Source organism: Argopecten irradians, chromosome 2, assembly GCF_041381155.1.
Source record: "Argopecten irradians isolate NY chromosome 2, Ai_NY, whole genome shotgun sequence".
In the NCBI taxonomy this organism is placed as follows: Eukaryota; Metazoa; Mollusca; class Bivalvia; order Pectinida; family Pectinidae; genus Argopecten; species Argopecten irradians.
The window spans coordinates 26,454,650-26,480,956 of NC_091135.1; the positions used below are offsets into that span (position 1 = coordinate 26,454,650).

At 37.8% G+C, this 26,307-nt stretch overlaps 1 protein-coding gene across 2 annotated transcripts in view; it reads right to left on the reverse strand.

Annotated features, from left to right (window-relative positions):
• Positions 1–26,307, reverse strand: part of LOC138314964 (DNA mismatch repair protein Mlh1-like) — a 103,373-nt gene continuing 77,066 nt past the window's right edge. For both annotated transcript variants that reach the window (XM_069255628.1, XM_069255629.1), the window contains 7 exons: positions 16,518–16,636; positions 9,886–9,994; positions 9,277–9,340; positions 2,747–2,911; positions 2,238–2,330; positions 1,668–1,772; positions 1–902 (listed from right to left, as the gene is read on the reverse strand). In XM_069255628.1, coding sequence (XP_069111729.1) covers positions 759–902; positions 1,668–1,772; positions 2,238–2,330; positions 2,747–2,911; positions 9,277–9,340; positions 9,886–9,994; positions 16,518–16,636 — 799 coding nt within the window. In that variant the 3' untranslated portion in view covers positions 1–758. The remainder of the gene's footprint in view (positions 903–1,667; positions 1,773–2,237; positions 2,331–2,746; positions 2,912–9,276; positions 9,341–9,885; positions 9,995–16,517; positions 16,637–26,307) is intronic.

Below are 26,307 nucleotides of genomic sequence, written 5' to 3' on the forward strand. Positions count from 1 at the left end.
TAACTTTTTTGTATTTATATATGTACAACAAATGAAGTATCATTAATAACAACAATATATGAAACACTCGACTCTTCTTCTTCACTTAGTTCGGATCTATGAAATTATGAACGTCGATAAGGTCCTCAAAATTCATCAACATATGTCTATGTCACTATATAAAGATCTGGCTGATATGATCAACAATTCTCAGATCTGGTAGAGTTTGTCAACACCTGTCGAACACTTTGCATAGAGTAGGCTAATTAATATATCTATAGCACTTTATACAGATCTGGTAGATTTCATCTATTTCTGAACAATGTATATATGTGGTAGAATTTTGTCAACATTAAAATGATGATTGTTCTTTTTCAACAATAAGTTTGCTACAAATCATGACAAAATTCTTTGTTCTTTTTCAATAATAAGATTGCTATATATTATTGCAAAATACTTATGGTTTTTACCTACAACCATATTTTTTAAAGATCTGGTATCAACATCTCTCGACCACTTTGTAGAGGTCTGGTATCAACATCTCTCGACCACTTTGTAGAGGTCTGGTATCAACATCTCTCGACCACTTTGTAGAGGTCTGGTATCAACATCTCTCGAACACTTTGTAGAGGTCTGGTATCAACATCTCTCGAACACTTTGTAGAGGTCTGGTATCAACATCTCTCGACCACTTTGTAGAGGTCTGGTATCAACATCTCTCGAACACTTTGTAGAGGTCTGGTATCAACATCTCTCGAACACTTTGTAGTGGTCTGGTATCAACATCTCTCGAACACTTTGTAGAGGTCTGGTAGATTTGCTATCTGTAGTATACTTGAATCCTTAGCCATGGTAGATGGTGGGTATAACAGCGTTCTCAGAGCAGGAAACACCACATGCTCTGTCTTCCACTTCCAATTCTTCTGTAGAAATAATATTTCAGTATTCAGTTTATTTTGCTCCTGCTTTTTATGTTTAGTGACATGAGTACAGTGTACTAGTGTCAGTACCCAAAATGGATCATTAAACACAGAAGTTTCCATTTCACTTTTTCTTTTATCTTATCACAAAAAGAATTTTAATAGTTATTTTTTAAATAAAAACCATTTCCCAATATTCACATAAATTATTTTTAGAAAGCTCTGCATTTCCCCCAATTCTGAAACTATTCATCAAAATACACACATATATTGTTTCTAGAAAACTCTATTGTCACCAATCAACATATCAGGGTTATCCCAATGATCATGGAACAATATTATAAATATCTACACTTTATATGTTCCTGTTTTGCAATACACATATTCAATTCAGAGTTGTTAGAAATTATAAAAGCAAAAAATTTCTATAAGAATATCAGTTATAATAGTTAGACATCAGTATGACCCTATTTTTGACCGTGTCAACTACAAAAAAATTATAGATGTTTAACTTATTCACCCCTGAAGACACATTTAGGCTGTTCCAAATCAAAGACTAGACCAGTCCATTATAAAATTTCAGGGATGGATGAATTGAATTTACTCTAGTGTTAAAAATGACTGGCAATCTACAGAACAATATATTTATGCTTTCTAAGATTGTTTTTCCCCTGGATCTTTCCACACAAACTGAAATCTATCATATCCTTCTCTAACCATCACTGTGATCAGATATAAGACACTGACATATCAGTCTGTTTTACTTACATCTGAATCCTCAGCTGGAACAAACATACTCTTCTTGACACTGTAGAACTGGCTTGTCTCTTTGGCAAAACTGTCAAAGCATCTCTTCTCCTCATCCCAGTCAACCTACAGATGAAAGGATAATTATACAAGTTTGTCTGAGGAAATGATTCCATAAAATCAGAACAAGAACCCAAATAGACATAATAACTGTATGTGCTCCATGGGCAGTTGAGAAAATATTATGAAAATACTATGTATATAACATATAACATTTAACCAGTCATTTTGCGGTTTTGTGGGACATTGGTATGATTGTGAAAAGGTTATCTGTGGAAAATTGATTAACAGTAAATTACATATACTCTTACAGCTAAATCGTGAAATTTCACAACTGTCTTGTTTTTGGTCCAAATTACGAAAACATTGACCCTCATCAATAACCTGCCTATACTGTATCACAATGTATTCAAAAATTGAAGCCACATTCAATTTATACATGTACAGCAATATTAAGGGAGAGCAAAAAAATATTGAAAAGTAGATTTATTAATTGTGAAGAGGTATTTTATATGTGTCTGATTTTATCACCTCAGTTGCCAGACGAAGAATAAACATAGGTAGGCCATCCATATCTGGTTCAAAGTTCTCTAGTAATATGGGGACTGTATGGAGGTTTCCTTCCTACAACAATCAAACAAAGGGAAGCACGCAACTTCTCTGTAAAAAAATACTGTATACGCCATAATTAGCGTCCCTCCCTTTTTCTAGAGAAGGATCTGAAGTTATATCAAAATAGCAAAATGAAATCATCATGACTTGTTGAGGAGTATTAAACAGTAATGTAAAATGAGGTAAATCATTCATTCAGCTAAAATTGCTTAAGATAGGAGTCATTTTGATTCCATACATAATGTATTTTTGCAGTTATTTGATTGAAAGGGTCTTCGAGGGGATAAATTTGTTACACAGTTTGTTAGTGAAGAAGAAGATGTATTGGGATCGCCTCGCCTGATACATATTTATTTAAGACCCAATTTTTTTGCGTATTAGGTCACTAACAAATTGTGTAACTAATAGTATATACTCTCAATACCAACCAGATCTATCTCCATGGAGAAATAATCCTCCAACATCTCCCTTTTACTGGACAGGAAATCCACTATATAATTAGCTAAATCCTCTTTAGGTCCATCTGCTTCCATCCATCCACTTTCATCAAGGTCAAGGGCAATCATGGCAAGGTCATAGATCGGTGCTGGCTCCTACAACAGACAAGACATACAAAGGAACAGGGTCATACATAGACAGGGGTAACACTTAGACAGAGGTCACACATAGACAGGGATCGCACATAGACAGGGGTAACACATAGACAGTGGACACACATAGACAGGGGTAACACATAGACAGGGGTCACACATAGACAGGGGTCACACATAGACAGGGGTAACACATAGACAGGGGACACACATAGACAGGGGTAACACATAGACAGGGGTTACACATAGACAGGGGTCACACATAGACAGGGGTTACACATAGACAGGGGTTACACATAGACAGGGGTAACACATAGACAGGGGTAACACATAGACAGGGTACACATAGACAGGGGTCACACATAGACAAGGTACACATAGACAGGGGTCACACATAGACACAGGTACACATAGACAGGGTCACACATAGACAGGGGTCACACATAGACAGGGTCACACATAGACAGGGTCACACATAGACAGGGTCACACAGACAAGGTCACACATAGACAGGGGTTACACATAGACAGGGTCACACATAGACAGAGGTACACACATAGACAGGGGTCACACATAGACAGGGGTCACACATAGACAGGGGTCACACATAGACAGGGGTCACACATAGACAGAGGTCACACATAGACAGGGTCACACAGACATGGGTACACACATAAACAGGGTACACAGGACAGGTCACACATAGACAGGGGTCACACATAGACAGGTCACACATAGACAGGGTCACACATAGACAGGGGTCACACATAGACAGGGGTACACAGGGCACATAGACAGGGGTCCACATAGACAGGGGTCACACATAGACAGGGGTCACACATAGACAGGGGTCACACATAGACAGGGGTCACACATAGACTGAGGGGTCACACATAGACAGGGGTCACACATAGACAGGTACACATAGACAGGGGTTACACATAACAGGGTAACATAGACAGGGGTCTAGACACCAAACATAGACAGGGTCACACATAGACAGGGCACACACACATAGACAGGGGTCACACATAGACAGGGGTACACATAGACAGGGTCACACATAGACTGAGGTCACACATAGACTGGGGTCACACATAGACAGGGGTCACACATAGACAGGGGTACACATAGACGTGTCACACATAGACAGGGGTCACACATAGACAGGGGTCACACATAGACAGGGGTCACACATAGACAGGGGTCACACATAGACAGGGGTCACACATAGACAGGGGTCACACATAGACAGGGGTTACACATAGACTGAGGTCACACATAGACAGGGGTCACACATAGACAGGGGTCACACATAGACAGGGGTTACACATAGACAGGGGTCACACATAGACAGGGGTCACACATAGACAGGGGTCACACATAGACAGGGGTCACACATAGACAGGGGTCACACATAGACAGGGGTCACACAGACAGGGGTCACACATAGACAGGGGTCACACATAGACAGGGGTCACACATAGACAGGGGTCACACATAGACAGGGGTCACACATAGACAGGGGTCACACATAGACAGGGGTCACACATAGACAGGGTCACACATAGACAGGGGTCACACATAGACTGGGGTCACACATAGACAGGGGTCCCACAGACAGGGGTCACACATAGACAGGGGTACACATAGACAGTGGTCACACATAGACAGGGGTCACACATAGACAGGGGTCACACATAGACAGGGGTTACACATAGACAGAGGTACACATAGACAGGGGTCACACATAGACAGGGGTCACACATAGACAGGGGTAACACATAGACTGAGGTCACACATAGACAGGGGTCACACACATAGACAGGGGTCACACATAGACAGGGGTCACACATAGACAGGGGTCACACATAGACTGTGTAACATAGACAGGGGTTACACATAGACAGGGGTCACACATAGACAGGGGTCACACATAGACAGGGTACACAGACAGGGTCACACATAGACTGGGTACACAAGACTGGGTCACACATAGACAGGGGTCACACATAGACTGGGTAACATAGACAGGGGTTACACATAGACTGTGTAACATAGACAGGGGTTACACATAGACATAGACAGACGGGTCACACATAGACAGGGGTCACACATAGACAGGGGTCACACATAGACTGGTAACATAGACAGGGGTTACACATAGACAGAGGTAACATAGACAGGGGTCACACATAGACAGGGGTCACACATAGACAGGGGTCACACATAGACAGGGGTCACACATAGACAGGGGTCACACATAGACAGGGGTCACACATAGACAGGGGTCACACATAGACAGGGGTCACACATAGACAGGGGTTACACATAGACAGGGGTCACACATAGACTGAGGTCACACATAGACAGGGGTCACACATAGACAGGGGTCACACATAGACAGGGGTTACACATAGACAGGGGTTACACATAGACAGGGGTCACACATAGACAGGGGTAACACATAGACAGGGGTCACACATAGACAGTGGTAACATAGACAGGGGTCACACATAGACAGGGGTAACATAGACAGGGGTCACACATAGACAGGGGTCACACATAGACAGGGGTCACACATAGACAGGGGTCACACATAGACAGGGGTTACACAAAGACTGAGGTCACACATAGACAGTGTACACATAGACAGGGGTCACACATAGACAGGGTACACAAAGGGTACCAGACAGGTCACACATAGACAGGGGTACACATAGACAGGGGTCACACATAGACAGGGTTACACATAGACAGAGGTAACATAGACAGAGGTCACACTGGTAACATAGACAGGGGTTACACAAAGACTGAGGTCACACATAGACAGTGTCACACATAGACAGGGGTCACACATAGACAGGGGTTACACATTGACAGAGGTAACAATAGACTGAGGTCACACATAGACAGGGGTTACACATAGACAGGGGTTACACAAAGAAGACTGAGGTCACACATAGACAGTGTCACACACAGACAGGGGTCACACATAGACAGGGGTCACACATAGACAGAGGTAACATAGACTGAGGTCACACATAGACTGGGGTCACATAGACAGGGGTCACACATAGACAGGGGTAACATAGACTGGGGTCACATAGACAGGGGTCACACATAGACTGAGGCCACACATAGACTGAGGCCACACATAGACAGGGGTCACACATAGACAGGGGTCACCCATCGACAGGGGTCACCCATCGACAGGGGTAACATAGACAGGGGTAACACATGGAAAGGGGTCACATAGACAGGGGTAACTCATAGACAGGGGCTACACATAGACAGGGGTTACACATAGACAGGGGTTACACATAGACAGGGGTTACCCATAGACAGGGGTAGCACATGGAAAGGGGTACACACATAGACAGGGGTAACACATGGAAAGGGGTCACATAGACATAAATTAAGAGTAAAATGTCATACAATATACACAGAGATCTGGATCAAAGAAGGACTTAAAAAAAATATCACTGGAATTATTATTTAATATTTCCATATATAGTTTTGGGAGAAAATTCCTGCTATACAAGGTACATACAAACTTGTACTGGTAGAGACAGGGGAGACAATTCTAGTATACTACACTGCATACAGAGGAAAAGACAACATTCCCTGTCTACTACTACACACAAAGGGAGTTAAATCTTACAGTGCTACATAGACAAACAGTGGAGTACATAGCCTGTTCTAAGATTGGAGCAATATATCATTAACATAAGATGTATTATCTAATATCACAAGTGTACATGTATAATCTTCCTTCTATGTATTTGCTTCAGTAATAATTCGTTGTGGTGATTATGTCATCAGGGTAAGTGTATGGGAATTCATAGTACACAAGGAGAAATTACAAGCACTGATTGTATATGTTCATAGTACAACAAAGGAGAAAATAGAAATACAAGCACTGATTTATATGTTCATAGTACAACAAAGGAGAAAATAGAAATACAAGCACTGATTGTATTTGTTCACAGTACAACAAAGGAGAAAATTTTCATAGAACTTTGTCAAATTATAAACTTTAAATGATTGTTTTGCAAATTTTCTAACTTTGTTCAAAATTTTTTGCACTAATTCGGCTTCACTTGCTAATAGTGGACTACTTGAGATCAACATTGTCTATGGATATAAGATATCGTCAGTGACAGTGGTATGTGTATAGATGTCTACACAAGATGTATATATTACATCATTGTATAGGGATATCAGATATCGTCAGTGACAGTAACATGTGTACAGATGTCTACACAAGATGTATATTATTACAATGAACAGAATACACTTCCTCAATCAGTCTCATTATCCCTGTGTATATATCCCTAATTAATATCAATCGGTCACTGAGTGTGGTCAATTTGTGGTCCGAGACGTTCAGTGGGACAGTACTTTTAGGCAAATTACGTAGGTCAGTATATAAGACCAGACTGTAGCAGGACGATGGTGAACTGTATTAACACTGGAATCTCTGCCTATATTTGATTAATCTAAAGCTTTATCCCGTCTAGTGGGATAGATTGGAGCCTATAATAAAAATTAGTGGATACAACTGATAGATATTGGTGTCCAGCCAAACTTTTTACAAAACGCATAGAATAACACTTTTACTGACTTAGAATAAAACGACAAATAAAAAACTGATAAGTCAAGACAGGAGGTTGATATTTTTATCCTGAATTAAAATTGAGTGGGCATCTATGAGTGTGACTCGGCGATGTATGTGCAACAAGTGAAAATTCAAGTGACTCAAGTCTAAATTGAGGAGGTCAAGAGGTATTGTTCCCTATATAGATCGAAGATCAGGTAAATCAGTAAATCAGGTAAATCAAGGTAAATCAGGTAAAATCAGGTAAATCAGGTAAAATTTTAAGGTCAATCAGGTAAAGGTAAATCAGGTAAAGGTAAATCAGGTAAATCAGGTAAATCAAGGTAAATCAGGTAAATAAGGTAAATCAAGGTAAATCAGGTAAATCAGGTCAATCAGGTAAATCAAGGTAAATCAGGTAAATCAGTAAATCAGGTAAATCAAGGTAAATCAGGTAAAATCAGGTAAATCAGGTAAAATTTTAAGTTCAAACTTTCCTATAGTGGTAATGGTGGAAGTAACTTTTGCAACTGAAGAAAGATATTTATTTGTCTGCTCCTATTGTTGATAGAGAAAAGATACCATTTGTCAGTGGTGGAGCATCTTTAAGTATATATTTAAATAAAGTGAAAAACTTGGTCATAATTTACAATATCAAAATACATTATTGGAATTCAGCCAAATGCCATCATCAGCTGATACATCTGAATATACTTTACTATAGTAAGGAATAGTCAACCCTGTCTATAAAGACCAACGAAAGGACAAAAAAGTGGTCTTTTTAGCCAAGCAGTCTTGATTAAGCTTGAACTGTGTTAAATTTAAAAATTTTGGATTTTAGAGAGGTAGTCTTATGAAGCAGGTGCTCTTTATACAGGGGTGGTAGGGTTCTGCTTCTAGTGTAGTTTCCTACACACAATTTTCATGTGTAATTAACACATAGGAAAAGTTGTCAATAAATTACATACCACATTGCCCTAATCAGCGCCCAGGGTACTTACAAATTGTAACAAAGGAGACGCCTATTAATGAACCAAAATGAAACTTGTGGAAGAAAAAAGACAGCCATATTTTAAATGTTTCTGTACTCATTGTACATTAATCTGTTAAAGTAAACATGCATATGCCTTTTATCCTTTGAGATGCATTATTATGTCATGATTCACATGTAAAAGACTCACAAGTTCATGTAATGTGGGATACAATGCTGATGTTGGAGGTATCACATGTTGTAAAACTTTGTTAAATCCATGGAAAGGCGGAGTTTATACAACTTCAACTCTCCTCATGAAAAGGGGAGGGAAGCTTATAGGGGGAGGGCACTTATAATGGTGAATACGGTAACAAGTTATTGACGGAATGTGGAACACTACCAAACCACCTAAATCTGATGCCAGATCCTATATTTACTGTCCTGGGTGCTCACAATTGTACTTAATATTCGCAGTCACCACAGAAGTAGCTTCATTTTTGTGCTATAAACAGTTTAATTTTTAAAGCAAAACACCTTTTCAAGGAATGAAGCTGCTTGAAATAAATGTAAAAATCTCTAATTTGTTCATGGATACACTTTGTTAGACAAAGGCATACAAAAGACTGGCATCACAGATGTATTTCATAAAGTCTTGGGATGTAAAAGAAGACAAGACAACAGCACTTTCTGGATGAATGGAGGGGAAAACTTATCAATTAGTCCCTCCCCAGTTTCAGTGACAGGGAACTAAAATATAGTACTAACAATGTATGATCATTATAGAAAATTTCTTACCGAAAGTCTCAGAGTTCCAAAGTTCCCAAAGTCAAACAAAATGATTTGGTAAAACAGTTCCTTGCTGTAAAAGATCATGAATGTAATATCATCAAAATAAGTGGACTGAAATCAACTAAATCTTTGTGATCACATCTCATTATCTAGCCTACCAAACAGTGGTGACCTCTAATTGTAGGCAATTAAGGCTAAAAGGATATAAGATTATCATATACCGCACAACATCTAGTATTATAACATTGGTCCCACTCTAGTTCAGTAACGTTTATTTAACCTTTGACCTTATATTCAAGGTTATAGAAACCTTATATTGTCAGTGTAATGCAAATCAGCTTAGGGGGATGCTTGTAGTCATTTTCTACAAATTTTGTCAAGATAATGTCTTCAACTGATAAGAGCTCAGTACTTACATTTTGTTTAATATTAAGAACCGAAATCACTGATAGAGAAAAAAGAAAAACAAAAACAGATCATGGTTTGTTTTGTAAATAATTCTGAAGCACCCTTCTATTCATAATTCAACAAATATTGTATTACCATATTTATATGTCACGCTTCTATTCACTAGTGGGTCTTTTGTATAATAGGTTTGATAAGGAAGAGACCAACCTGACAGCTGTGGTGTTAATGAGGTATAACATTGTCTGGTGCTGCATCAAGCAATATTCCTCGTTAACACAGCCCACAAACTTGTGGTTTCGGAACATTTCAGTCAGTCCTGCAACAAAAACAAACATAGAGAGCAAACAAGAGGCCCATGGGCCTTAACGGTCATCTGACTCATGGCACATAACAACAAAGTCACAGTATAAAGTATTGGTTAACGATTAATATAAACAATACAAGGAACTCCTTAGTTGAATGTGTAAGTTTCTGAAAAAGGTAAATGTCATTTTTTGAACAAACTTGGTAGCCCTTCATCCAAATATGGTCGAAACCCATTCAAGGATTAATATAAGGAGGAGTCAGATTTTAAAGCCAAATTTCAGCAAAGCTCCCATTTTGGACCTAGGTCATACTATCCCCATGGGTCTTACCTCGGTCCTTTATAAAATATGATTGTCCTTACCTAAAGTTCCCCCTTCTGAATCAATTAAAACCACTATAGACCAATTTTCATTAAGATCGGAGACTGAAACCTTAAAACAGGAAGTGGGCCAGCGGCCATCTTGGAATACCAAAATCTTTACGAAAATGTTTGCATGTTGTTCGGCATCAATTAAAACCCCTATAAACCAATTTTCATTGAGATCGGAGACTGAAACCTTAAAACAGGAAGTGGGCCAGCGGCCATCTTGGAATACCAAAATCTTTATGAAAATGTTTGCATGTTGTTCGGCATCAATTAAAACCCCTATAGACCAATTTTCCTTGAGATCGGAGACTGAAACCTAAAAACAGGAAGTGGGCCAGCGACCATCTTGGAATACCAAAATCTTTACGAAAATGTTTGCATGTTTTTCGGCATCAATTAAAACCCCTATAGACCAATTTTTCATTGAGATCGGAGACTGAAACCTTAAAACAGGAAGTGGGCCAGCGGCCATCTTGGAATACCAAAATCTTTACGAAAATGTTTGCATGTTGTTCGACATCAATTAAAACCCCTATAGACCAATTTTTATTGAGATCGAGACTGAAACCTTAAAACAGGAAGTGGGCCAGCGGCCATCTTGGAATACCAAAATCTTTAAGAAAATGTTTGCATGCATGTTGTTCGGCATCAATTAAAACCCCTATAGACCAATTTTTATTGAGATCGAGACTGAAACCTTAAAACAGGAAGTGAGCCAGCTAAAATTAAGAAAATTTGCCCTTTTGGGGCCCCACCCCTCAGTTCCTAGGGTTCAGACCAGACTCATTTATATAAAATATAATTGTGTTTCCCCAATGATGCTTCACACCAAATATGGATAAAATTCATCCAAGGATGGAGGAGGAGTAGGATTTTTAAAGCTAAAATTAAGAAAATTTCCCCATTTGGGGCCCCACCCCTCAGCCCCTAGGGGTCGGACCAGGCTCATTTGTAATATGATTGTCCTTCCCCAATGATGTTTCACAACAAATATGGATGAAATCCATCCAAGGATGAAGGAGGAGTAGGATTTTAAAGCTAAAATTAAGAAAATTTGCCCATTTGGGGCCCCACCCCTCAGCGCCTAGGGGTTGGAAAACGCTCATTTACATCAAATATGATTATCCTTCCCCAATAATGTTTTACACTAAATATAGATGAAATCCATCCAAGGATGAAGGAGGAGTAGGATTTTAAAGCTAAAATTAAGAAAATTTGCCCTTTGGGGGCCCCACCCCTCAGCCCCTAGGGGTTGGACCACGCTCATTTATATAAAATATGATTGTCCGTCCCAAATAATGTTTCACACCAAATATGGATGAAATCCATCCAAGGATGAAGGAGGAGTAGGTTTTTAAAGCTAAAATTAAGAAATTTTGCCCTTTTGGGGCCCCACCATTCAGCCCCTAGGGGTGGGACCAAGCTCATTTATATAAAATATGATTGTCCTTCATCAATAATGTTTCACACCAAATATGGATGAAATCCATCCAAGGATGAAGGAGGAGTAGGATTTTAAAGCTTTAAATAAGAAAATTCGCCCTTTTGGGGCCCCACCCCTCAGCCCCTAGGGGTCACACCTATCTAAAATATATAAAATATGAATGTCCTTACCTAATGATGTTTCACACTAAATATGGATGAAATCCATCCAAGGATGAAGGAGTAGGATTTTAAAGCTAAAATAAGAAAATTTGCCCTTTTGGGGCCCCCACCCCTCAGCCCCTAGGGGTCGGACCAGGCTCATTTATATAAAAATATGATTGTCCTTCCCCAATGATGTTTCAAACCAAATATGGATGAAATCCATCCAAGGATGAAGGAGGAGTAGGATTTTAAAGCTAAAATTAAGAAAATTTGCCCTTTTGTGGCCCGCCCCTCTGACCCTAGGGGTCGGACCAGGCTCATTTATATAAAATATGATTGTCCTTCCCTAATGAAGTTTCACACCAAATATGGATGAAATCCATCCAAGGATGAAGGAGGAGTAGGATTTTAAAGCTAAAATTAAGAAAATTTGCCCTTTTGAGGCCCTGCCCCTCTGACCCTAGGGGTCGGACCAAGCTCATTTATATAAAATATGATTGTCCTTCCCCAATGAAGTTTCACACCAAATATGGATGAAATCCATCCAAGGATGAAGGGGGAGTAGGATTTTTAAAGCTTAAAATAAGAAAATTTGCCCTTTTGGTGCCCCACCCCTCAGCCCCTAGGGGTCGGACCAGGCTCATTTATATATAAAATATGATTGTCCTTCCCTAATGATGCTTCAAACCAAATATGGATGAAATCCATCAAAGGATGAAGGAGGAGTAGGCTTTTGTATAAATAGTCTTACGCACGACGCACGGCGGACGGCGCACGGCGGACGGCGGACGGCGGACGGCGCACGGCGCACGACGACGGACGAAACACGATGACAATAGGTCATCCTGAAATTTCAGTCAGTCCTGCAACAAAAACAAACATAGAGAGCAAAAAATCATGTCCTTGTAAACAAAGAATGCAAACATCATTTAAACCAAACTTTCAAAGGCAATAATCACTAAACACCATATATGGCAATCAACACTTAAACATAGCCATATTAGGCAAACAACACTAAACCAAAACATCACTTTTACCAAACCATATAAGGGAAACATTAATAAGATTATTTATGGTTTTTAATCAGTCCCCAAATGCATACTTTGAAGTTAAGGAATTCCCGTTTGTGAAACTAGGCCCTAGCTGCTTTGGCTATGTATTTGGTACAATTTGTAACTATCAAATTTCAGTCTGAAAATGCAATACAGGCACAATAAGGGACCAATGCTAACATACCAATGGAATTTTATAAAGATCCTGTGTAGTTTCTTAGAATAAGTGATAACAAAGATATGACAGACGAAGAGACGACATGTGACTGTCAAATAAAAAATGAAAAAATTCAATATGAGCTGGTTTGACCTTGATCAGGTATGACCTTGAGCTAGTTTGACCTTGCATTAGTTTGACCTTGAGCTAGTTTGAATTTGAGCTAGTATGACCTCAAACCACTGATGCATTTGTTCCAACTTCTGACCGATGTTTACAATGATCTTGGGGGACTTGATGATTATAAATACAATGATGTGACTAAAAAGACACGAGTCCTAGGGAGACCTTATCTTCCACCTGATTATGGTAAAGCACTCAAGCACAGCTGTAATGACAGAGCCTTACAAGGACTGTCAACATTGGCTGTAACTAACATGTACACTTCAGCTCCAGCAATAATCACTGCAAACTTAACATACTGACAAGTGAGGAAGGGCCCCATACATACAGTACTCACCAGAGTATCACACACTACCACATCAAGTTCATATCAAGGTGCAGTAAAGGTATCAATTAGGTATAAAACATTTAATGTCATTGTTCAAATCCAAGATGGCTGCTGACAGGCCTTTTTAATCTTGTTAGCTAAAAGAGTTACATAACGGATCTAGATGGCATGGGGAATAATCTTACTTTTGAGTATAATTTTTCTACTTCCATACAAATATTTCAGTTTGTTTCTTTCATCGTTAAAATCCAAGATGACTACTTTGCAGCCATTTGAATCTATTAGCTAAAATAGTTTCCCATGACTGGCTATGGGATTAAGATTGTATGAGGAATCATCCTACCAAGTTTGTGAACAGCACTCAACTTTCTTCCATTATAATTGTACATAAGAAAAAATATGGAAATATGGATAACTTGATTACTATAGGGCACCTTCATTTTGATGCCCTGGGGCCTTAATTACAAATTTTTTTTTTTTTTTGCACTTGATTCCTTAGGAAGTAATGGGCCCAGTTTAGCATATTTTTTTTAATAATTTTGACAAAACCTTTGAATGAGGTGAGCTAAAAATCATTAACAAAATGAACAAATTAAGAAACAAATGGTCTCAGTATGAAACAGTCGGGCTGATATATCATGATACTTCAAATCTTGTAGGTCAAGTAGAAAACATGAATGGTACAGAAAACTGTTGATAATGAAAGAGAGTTACAAATGATATGGATAATTTTTGTTCTTTTAAACAACAAGGGTCATTTTAATTGGCTCCACAGGTAGAAATCATATACCTTCAGATCCGTTCCTAGGGAGATGGCCAAGAAAACCGTTACTAGGGGAGACACACTTGGATATCAATATGATATATTCTTTAGAAGATGAACGATCAGGTTTAGCTTGATGATCGATTTGTCTAATTTGGAACCCTTTGGAAAAAGGTGAGCAAAAAACCAACGACCTTCAATAAAACAAATTACATCTCGGCAGGATGTTAATACATTGCTTATGGGAGTCTTGTTGGCTATAAAGAATTAACTTCAAGTAGTAAACATGGTTATCATACAATGACCTTGTAAAGATGGAAAGGTCAATCATGTAGATTAAATCTATTACTATTACTATGCTAGGACCTCCGACTTTTTACAAACAAAAGCTACCGATTCGTGATCTTGGTAATGAGGTAAGGTCAGTAATACAAATAAAGAAGGAAGCTTTAATTATCTATCAATGATATTTGGTCAATATGATGAACTCTGATCTTTTGTAATGGAATTTGTGAGACAGACAGGACCTTTGGGCCTCAGATAAACACTGATGTCGGACCTATACTGATGGTCTGTAGTGCAGCAATGTTACGACAGAGAATTATACACCACATGTTTCAACATATAATTACCGGATAAAGCTGTATTGTCTGCTAGCTTCTGTCTGTCATAATCTCAGGACCATTAAAACTACGACAGAGTTATCAACACATGAACTGGTTTAGGATTTGTTTTATAATGACAAAACCAACATTCGGAATTGATTTATATATTACCTTGCTTTTATCCTAGCCATTAAGTATTTTATCCTTTCATCTGCTTGTCTAAATTTAGTGTTGCTGATGGAAGTATGTGCTTACTCAGGCTACAAAAGAAGTGGGCAGTTTTATCTGCCAGAAGAGCTCCACATGTAGTCAATTTGTCTCAGATTATAAAACTCTCCGTAAATCCCTGGTCTCTTGTTTAGTCTTTTAATTAAAACATCATATGCCTGGTAGGCCACTGTATTCACCGGAGACGTTCAGTAATAGTAAACTTAATCCAGAATTAGAATGTTGTAGATTTTTAGAATTACATAGCCCAAAAGCACAATGAATCTTAAATACATGTGGATATTACACAGTTACAGCTTATGAAACACCATGCTTATCTCTGATATTATAACAACAAAAAAATAGGAAGTTATGAAAGCACAATTTTACAGGACGTAAACAATTGATTGGGTGGTAAACAGATTTTTATACAACTCTTTAAATATTTCCATGACAATGAGACTGTGCGTGAGTATCATCAACAGACAGGCTGTAATACAAATCATGTATAAAAGTTCCATTCTTCACAGGGAGCAAATAGGGGCACTTAAAAATGACTCTTTATTTAAAAAGTGAAGTGGCCATACCTCCCTAGATTATGGTCACCATTCAATAAATCATCAAAATTGTGAATGAGGTTTTACATTATAATCCTAATACAGACTCTGTGTCTGATTTCATAGGTGTCAAAATAGAACGAGATAATCTAGTATCAAAACTTAGCAAAGAAAATTCTGAAAATTAAGATATGACATAAATGCCCCAACCTCAAGGTTAGGAAAGCAGCAACAAGATTTGACAGCCATGGGAAACACTATATGCTTCTCCATTTTATTGCTGAGGGCATAACAATTAGAGTCTAATAGTCATTGATTTAATAGCAAGAATAATTCGTTAAGTGCCATGTTTAGTGCGTGAGGAAAACTGGGGTTCCCAGAGAAAAATCATTAACATAGAGCAACAACGGATGAATTCAATATTGATATGAATGATCTTGACCCATAAGTTGGTATAAATGACCTTGACCTACATTGATGGTCACAGGGGGTCATATTTAGTCAAATATAACAGGACTCGCTTGATAATCCTGAGACTTAAATTTATATAAGAATACCATATACAGTTGGTATACTGCATTATTTTAATACTTAGACTAAAATGTTAATGGTGAAAATTGTGTCAAAATGTGTCCACGAGAATTTCTAGTTAAGATTTAATTTTGCAGATTTAAGCCAAATCTACCTCTGTTTCTACCTGAGTGTATGAAAGCCTTGGTTGTCATACCTTTATGTACATCATCCTTAATGGCCTGCTGTAGGGAGAGCACACTTGATAACTTGATCTGACGTTTTGGTTCTGTCCTTGTTACAGTATCTGGTTTAGAACTTCTAGCATGGTCCGGCCTGTTTGAAGGAATATGTACAGGTTATTCATATATATTTACATATGCCCCTATATATTCAACGGGAGGGGAGTTGCGTTCAAATTAGCGTAAATGCAACGACGTATGAATACAAACCCTGAGTAGGATCGGACTGTATACTTCTAGTTCACGCTTCGGTAAGATTTGCCATTATATGATAATCTAAATAAACTTTAATTACTTAATTTACATTTTACCTTTTCACAGATGACAGATTTGCTTTGAATTAATAATAAACTAAAAAACGATTTCGATCTTCTATTTGTCTCAAGATTGATCCTTATAGGCGGCACAGACAATATCATGCTCGTCATTGGCCTACTTGTTTGGCCTACTGTATAAAGTGTAAACAAAGTTTCCTTGTTGTCGGATTCAAAATAATAATAAAGAGTTGTTATTAGATCCAATTAAAATGTATTTGACATCAAACAGAATATGTATTCAAGCATTGTAACGGTAAAAAACAACAAAAAGAATCGCTGGTCGAGGCTACAACTGGGGGCTTTCTTCAGGAATGTTCGAGTAATTCCATAGTTACATCAGTCAGACACCATGCAAACACTTGTCTATCATCCGTACATTACAATAAAATTCGTGACTACGAAGAATTTAGTCTATATCGCGTACGTAGACCGATACATACATTACAAACATTCAGCAGCTCAACAGTCATACCATTTGATCAACAGGCTATTTCACAGTTACTTTCCTTGGTTGGAAATCAAATATGGCGGCTCGCTCCACTTCAAACCGCATCACTACCCCGACAACGGTAATATACCGGTAGTCGTTCCGCCTCGGAATTATCTCAATTTTTATTGGAAATGGACATTATTGATACATTATCAAATTGAAAAAAAAAACCCAAAATTTAAAAATAATTTAAAGGTGTCATTGTTATATTTCAAATCAAACTGCTGCTATAACATTCAACAATCGGAACTATATCTTTGGTCATCCTGACTACCGTAGTTACCCAACTTAGCAACCATCACCGTTTTAAATTTGATAAAGATTGAACAGTGTTTTGATTGCGTTAAAGGTGGTATGAACGCAATGGTATACAGACATATTCTACATGTAGCGCTAACTTAGCTACATTGAATATGTCTGTATCCTATTGCGTTCATACCACCTTTAACGCAATCAAAACACTGTTCAATCTCTATATCAATACAATATACTGTTATTATTTAACTTGGGTAAAATGTGGTATTTTAATGAGGATTTATTTTGATATACTAGCCATTATCTTATCATTTATCTCTGGTAAAATATGGTATTTTTGATGAGGATGTATTTTGATATACTAGCCATTATCTTATCATTTATCTCTGGTAAAATATGGTATTTTTGATGAGGATTTATTTTGATATACTAGCCATTATCTTATCATTTATCTCTAGTAAAATATGGTATTTTTGATGAGGATGTATTTTGATATACTAGCCATTATCTTATCATTTATCTCTAGTAAAATATGGTATTTTGGATGAGGATGTATTTTGATATACTAGCCATTATCTTATCATTTATCTCTGGTAAAATATGGTATTTTTGATGAGGATGTATTTTGATATACCAGCCATTATCTTATCATTTATCTCTGGTAAAATATGTAAAATATGGTATTTTTAATGAGGATGTATTTTGATATACTAGCTATTATCTTATCATTTATCTCTGGTAAAATATGGTATTTTTAATGAGGATGTATTTTGATATACTAGCCATTATCTTATCATTTATCTCTGGTAAAATATGGTATTTTTGATGAGGATGTATTTTGATATACTAGCCATTATCTTATCATTTATCTCTAGTAAAATATGGTATTTTTGATGAGGATGTATTTTGATATACTAGCCATTATCTTATCATTTATCTCTAGTAAAATATGGTATTTTTGATGAGGATGTATTTTGATATACTAGCTATTATCTTATCATTTATCTCTGGTAAAATATGGTATTTTTAATGAGGATGTATTTTGATATACCAGCCATTATCTTATCATTTCTCTCTAGTAAAATATGGTATTTTTGATGAGGATGTATTTTGATATACTAGCTATTATCTTATCATTTATCTCTGGTAAAATATGGTATTTTTTTAATGAGGATGTATTTTGATATACAAGCCATTATCTTATCATTTATCTCTGATAAAATATGGTATTTTTAATGCGGATGTGCTTAATCAGCAGAGGACAGTTCATAGGGCTTTCATTTGGCCATGACCGTATGTGCTATTCCTAAATATCCATTAAAACATGTGTATGCCAATGTCTGAAAAACCATTTCAAAGACACTGTGACCTTTTCAAAAAATATAATGCACATGCCTGAAAACCTATCAAAAGACACAATGCGCTTGCTCTTAAATCCATTAAATTATATTTTCTTGCCTAAAATCCTATCAAACATGGGCATTACAAGATTCTCTGAACACCCATTAATTCAATATGATTTTCTGAACACCCATTAAATCAATATGACTATAAGTCTGCATAGCCATCAAAAGACAAAATTTGATTTAGCTGACGGATTATGAGATTATATTAATCTTTTCCTATTTCCAGCATAAAAACAATGCCTGCTGTCCCCACAAGATTAGCACTTTTTGATTTCATTAGAGCTGAAATATTATAGGAAAAAGTTCATATTCTGTCAATGTACAGTTAGAAAGTTGTCAGCAGAGTTTCATCTGATCAGTGCGAACCAATTCTGTGTCATATAACATATTCCTTGGGGTTTCATCCTAATCTGCCATCAGTCAAATACATTGATCAGTCCTAGGACGTCAATGTTTCAACCTGTTTTCGCCAGCGTGATGAATGAATGTTGGTATCAATAATGTCAGTCGTAGACAAAACCAGAGTTCTGACATCAGATGACCGATCGGAAGTGAACATAAAACAGATCAATCTTGTTCAAACAATAGACTGTTCGTAAGGCTTCAAAACACACACTGGATCTTGACTTTTGGTTCCAATGTCAACATTGCAGATAAAAGTCAAGTGAAAAGGAACCTTTACTGTCGGCTATTTATATGTTTATTCTTTATTCTCATATTGACATTAAAAAAAAGATTAAGGTCACCCCAAATCGTGCTTTGTGTAGTATTGATCGTCACTCAACTCAAAAAGTCTTGCTTTTTTGGTAAAGAATGTAGAGCAAGAGGTTGGAGAGTAAAAAAAAAAACACAACTAGAAATCTAGGTCTTTAAGTACTTGCAAAGAAACAAAAAATACGGAATTATACCAGAGTAGTCAACTTCACATGAAAAGCATGAACATGTAACTTTGTACCCAGGTGTAAAACATGTTGAAACAAGGCATGGAAATCATGATTGTCTCGGTCTATTGGAAATGGGAAAAGCAAGTTGTTTATTTACTAGTCCTAATTTCCCCCCTAATTAGTACAATTTGAGTCATGTTTGTATGTTTTTAGGTGCAGTTGTCAGTAACAAGTCATAGGACTCTTAATAAATGAGTGGTACGCTATCAACTGACTGACATAATTTTCTACAAATTATTCAACTATCTCTGTGTATATAAAAATATATAATCTTCGTGTCAAAATTGGGAATGTAATTTCAATGCTAGGTAAGTATTTACCATATTTGAAGCAACAGTAATATGAACTGCTAGATAAATGTTGGCCAAATTTGAAGTCAATGGTATATGCCACCCATGGAATCATGATGAAGGTCACTCATTTGAACAAAAATGAAACTATACTCATACCAACTTTTCATTCTCCTCCTCCTCGATATCCAGGGGGTTAATTACGATCACTTATGATCTTTACACGGGTTGAATTTATTTACGATCTCTACACTCATAAGTGATTGTAATCCCCTGAATATCAAGGGGCACATGACGATAATAATCAAGTATATTATTTGACAATTTTAATATGTATTTATACATATGGTCTTTATACGAGGTGGTCACTATGGCAGGTTTTATGGTAGTTGTAGTTCAGACATCAGTATGGTACAAAGGCATCATGGACCCTAAGAAAGCAGTCTTATTAGGCAGATGGTCTTTAAACAGAGGTGGTCGCTATGGCAGGTTTTATGGTAGTTGTAGTTCAGACATCAGTATGGTACAAAGGCATCATGGACCCTAAGAAAGCAGTCTTATTATGCAGATTATAGTTGTAGTTCAGACATCAGTATGGTACAAAGGCATCATGGACCCTAAGAAAGCAGTCTTATTATGCAGATTATATAGAGGTGGTCACTATGGCAGGTTTTATGGTATGTGTTGTTCAGTATGTTACAAAGGCATTATGTCTGAGAAGCAGACGACACCAGCTGATTCTTTTCTGTGTGAGATGATTGACACACTATTTATAAAAGAAACTTACTGGGGATAACACTTGGCCTATTTCTACCATACATTTCACTGTTTAATCTGTCTTATCGGTGTTACATTATATATAGACCACATATGTATTACCCCTCCCCAGTAAATGCTGGTAAGACACCACAATACTTCTGTGTTCTTAACACTCCTGAAATAGCAGAATCATGAATTTCACTTCAAACTAAACACTGCATTGTCTGATAAACAATCACAGAACAATGTGTCACTCTTCTTAACACGGGGTTATTATATTAAAAGAAGATAGATTTATATCTAGCCAATATTTATGTAGGAATATTTTGGTTCATGATGTAGTACCACTTTTGTCAGAAGACAGTTACCAAATCTTGTGTCCAACTAAAATATGCCCTAGGAGACCTGATAACCATTCCATGAGATCAGTCTGGTGGATGTTTAGTTCATAGACATCATGAGTCACTGTGTACAATTCCAAGGGGCCACGTGGTTAAGATGTCCCGACATATTACCGCAAGCCCTCCACCTCTGGGAAGCGGGTTCGAATCCCATGTGGGGCAGTTGCCAGGTACTGACCGTTGGCCGGTGGTTTTTCTCCGGGTACTCCGGCTTTCCTCCACCAACAAACCTGGCACGTCCTTACATGACCCTGGCTGTTAATAGGACGTAAAAATAAACAAACCAAAAGTACAATTCCATACACAACTTAAATATCTCCAAATACAAAATACAACTGTCAACACTGCCTTAAATCAATGAAGTTCTTTTACACTGAAAAACCTATCGGAAATATTCTATTTGAATCAAAACTTAACATCAGAGTACCATATTTAACATTTGAATACTAAATCTCAGAGTTCAGCAAATCTGACAGTTGAACAGCAAACCTGAAAGTTAAGCACCAACCTTACAGCGGAATTCCAAACCTGTCAGTTGAGCACCAAACCTGACAGTTGAATCCCAAACTTGTCAGTTGAAACCCAAACCTGACAATTGAATTTCAAACCTGACATTTGAGCATCAAACCTGACAGTTGAATCCCAAACCTGACAGTTGTGCACCAAACCTAACAGCTGAATCCCAAACCTGACAGTTGTGCAACAAACCTAACAGTTGAATACCAAACCTGACAGTTGAATACCAAACCTGACAGTTGAATCCAAAACTTGTCAGTTGAATCCTAAACCTGACAGTTGTAACCAAACCTGACAGTTGCACACCAAAACTGACAGTTGAATCCCAAACCTGACAGTTGAACACCAAATCTGAGCATTGAATCCCAAACCTGACAGTGAACCTCAAACCTGACAGTTGATCACTAAACCTGACAGTTGAATCCCAAACCTGACAATTGAATCCAAAACCTGACAATTGAACACCAACCTGTCAGTTTAATCCCAAACCTTACAGTTGAATTCAAAACTTGTCAGTTGAATCCCAAACCTGACAGCTGTGACCAAACCTGACAGTTGCGCACCAAAACTAACAGTTGAATCCCAAACCTGACAGTTAAACACCAAATCTGACAGTTGAACAGCAAACCTAACAGTTAAACACCAAATCTGACAGTTGAACAGCAAACCTAACAGTTGAATCCTTAACCTAACAGTTGAGTACCAAACCCAACAGTTGATTCCCAAACCTGACGGTTGTGCACTAAACCTGACAATTGAACACCAAACATGTCAGTTGAATCCCAAACCTAACAGTTGAATTCCAAACTTGTCAGTTGAATCCCAAACCTGATAGTTGCGCACAAAACCTGACAGCTGCCCAATAAACCTAACAGTTGAATCCCAAACCTGACAGTTGAATACCAAACCTGACAGTTGAATCCCAAACCTGACAGTTGAATCCAAAACTTGTCAGTTGAATCCTAAACCTGACAGTTGTGACCAAACCTGACAGTTGCACACCAAAACTGACAGTTGAATCCCAAACCTGACAGTGAACCTCAAACCTGACAGTTGATCACTAAACCTGACAGTTGAATCCCAAACCTGACAATTGAATCCAAAACCTGACAGATGAGCACCAAACCTGACAGTTGAATCCTTAACCTAACAGTTGAGTACCAAACCCAACAGTTGAATCCCAAACCAGACGGTTGTGCACTAAACCTGACAATTGAACACCAACCTGTCAGTTTAATCCCAAACCTTACAGTTGAATTCAAAACTTGTCAGTTGAATCCCAAACCTGACAGCTGTGACCAAACCTGACAGTTGCGCACCAAAACTAACAGTTGAATCCCAAACCTGACAGCTGTGACCAAACCTGACAGTTGCGCACCAAAACTAACAGTTGAATCCCAAACCTGACAGCTGTGACCAAACCTGACAGTTGCGCACCAAAACTAACAGTTGAATCCCAAACCTGACAGTAAAACACCAAATCTGACAGTTGAATCCCAAGCCTAACATTGTACCCCAAACCTGACAGTTGAGCACCAAACCTGACAGTTGAATCCTTAACCTAACAATTGAGTACCAAACCCAACAGTTGAATCCCAAACTTGACGGTTGTGCACTAAACCTGACAATTGGACACCAAACCTGTCAGTTTAATTCCAAACCTAACAGTTGAATTCCAATCTTGTCAGTTGAATCCCAAACCTGATAGTTGCGCACAAAACCTGACAGCTGCCCAATAAACCTAACAGTTGAATCCAAAACCTGACAGTTGAGCACCAAACCTAACAGTTGAATCCAAAACTAGATAGTTGAATCCAAAACCTGTTAGTTGAGCACTAAAACGGGCAGTTGAATAACAAACCTGACAATTGAATCCCAAACCTAACGGTTGTGCACCAAACTGACAGTTCAACACGAAACCTGTCAGTTCAATCCCAAACCTGACAGCTGAATCCCACACTTGTCAGTTGAATCCCAAAACTGTCATTTGAATCCCAACCCTGTCAGTTGAGCACCAAACCCAATAGTTGAATCCAATATTTGTCAGTTGAATCACAACCTTGTCAGTTGAGCACTAAACCCAACAATTGAATCCCAAACTTGTCAGTTGAATCTCAAACCTTAAAGTTGAGCACCAAATCTGACAGTTGAATCCAAAACCTGACAATTGAGCACCAAACCTGACAGTTGAATCCTTAACCTAACAGTTGAGTACCAAACCCAACAGTTGAATCCCAAACTGGACGGTTGTGCACTAAACCTGACAATTGAACACCAACCTGTCAGTTTAATACCAAACCTTACAGTTTAATTCCAAACTTGTCAGTTGAATCCCAAACCTGACAGTTGTGACCAAACCTGACAGTTGTGCACCAAAACTAACAGTTGAATCTCAAACCTGACAGTTGAACACCAAATCTGACAGTTGAATCCCAAACCCAACAGTTAACCCCAAACCTGACAGTTGAATCCAAAACCTGACAGTTGAATCCTAAACCTAACAGTTGAATCCCAAACCTGACGGTTGTGCACTAAACCTGACAATTGAACACCAAACTAGATAGTTGGTGTTCAACAAAACCTGTTTGTTGAGCACCATGGGCAGTTGAATAACAAACCTGACATTTGAATTCCAAACCTAACGGTTGTGCACCAAACTGACAGTTGAACACCAAACCTGTCAGTTTAACCCCAAACCTGACAGCTGAATCCCATACTTGTCAGTTGAATCCGCAACCTGTCACTTTAATCCCAACCCTGTCAGTTGAGCACCAAACCCAATAGTTGAATCCCAAACTTGTCAGTTGAATCCTAAACCTGATAGTTATGCACAAAGCCTGACAGTTGCACAATAAACCTAACAGTTGAATCCAAAACTTGACAGTTGAGCACCAAACCTGACAGTTGAATCCCAAACTAGATAGTTGAATCCCAAACCTGTTAGTTGAGCACCGAAACAGGCATTTGAATCACAAATCTGACAATTGAATCATAAACCTGTCAGTTGAATCCCAAATAGGGCAGTTGGATTCCAAACCTGGCAGTTGAGCTCCTAACCCAATAGTTGAATCCAAATTCTGTCAGTTGAGCACCAAACCCAATAGTTGAATCCCAAACCTGTCATTTGAATCCCAACCCTGTCAGTTAAGCACCAAATCCATTAGTTGAATCCCAAATTTGTCAGTTGAATCTCAAACCTGAAAGTTGAGCACCCATTAAAACCTTATGACAAACTAAACTTTACAACAGACCGAAAAGTTATCTTAAAAAATATCCTAAACCAACATAAAAGCAAGCACAATTTAAACATTAAATTCAATGCTGGGGACGTTTTCAATTTACATAAAGTGTAAGTCCAAATCCAGACAAATTCCACATGGTTACTGGTCTAGATAACCAGAACTATTTTCCTTTCCAGGAAACCTGTGTTAATTGTGCTTAGCATTATATTACATAATGGTGACTAGCCATTATTGCCACTCACATTAAAAAAAACCTGAGCAAAGAAAAGCAGCAGTCAATGGTAATCATACATTTCATTACAGAATGGAATACCATAAGTGGTTTAGCTATCTTGTTACTGAATGAGCTTATAAAGCTCTGATAACAGGGTTAAGATAGAAGCAGCAGAAAATTAAAGTTAATGGAAGCATGGAAATACAACCCTGGCTTATAATCATGGGTGTCTCGGCAGTGACATGTTCAGATTCACCAATATACCAGACAACCGTATCACAGGAAAACTCAGACATCTTAAACATGTACGTATCATTACATTTAGGTGATATACTACAACAAATTCAAAGTTCAACTTATAAATATTTCAGGCTAACAGATAAAATATGTAACTTGAAATCCCAACTCATAAATATTTCAGGCTAACAGATAAATTCCACACAGTAAACTGACAAGTAAAAGAATTTTGCCTATTTTGCTATTTCTATTGAATTAAGTATCGAGTTCGTATTTGTCTGCAAAGTAAACAATTGAGCTCACAGTTATTTCTGTCTGCCTTGTCACTGTATATGACAATTAACGGATTCTATTGCTCAACTCACTCAGACAACAGTACTTAAGTCCACATTGTAGCCTTAACATCCTATGTTTGTGAGATAATAATTTTCACATCTCGACTGCGATTCTCAAAACTACAGCCAGACAATGGCAGCATATAAACTGGAGAAGATTATATCAACAGTTATATGGAGGTCACTGACTGTAAGAAAGGTCAAATGACAATTATCAGATCAAAAGGACAAAGGTCATTGATTGTTTTTGAAGGTCAAGGTCGAGGAAAAGGTAGAAATAAAATCCAATGATGATGAAAATGATTTTATCATCACGTTGACCATCTTGGTTTTTGGATCAGTCCAAAAATCCAATAGGC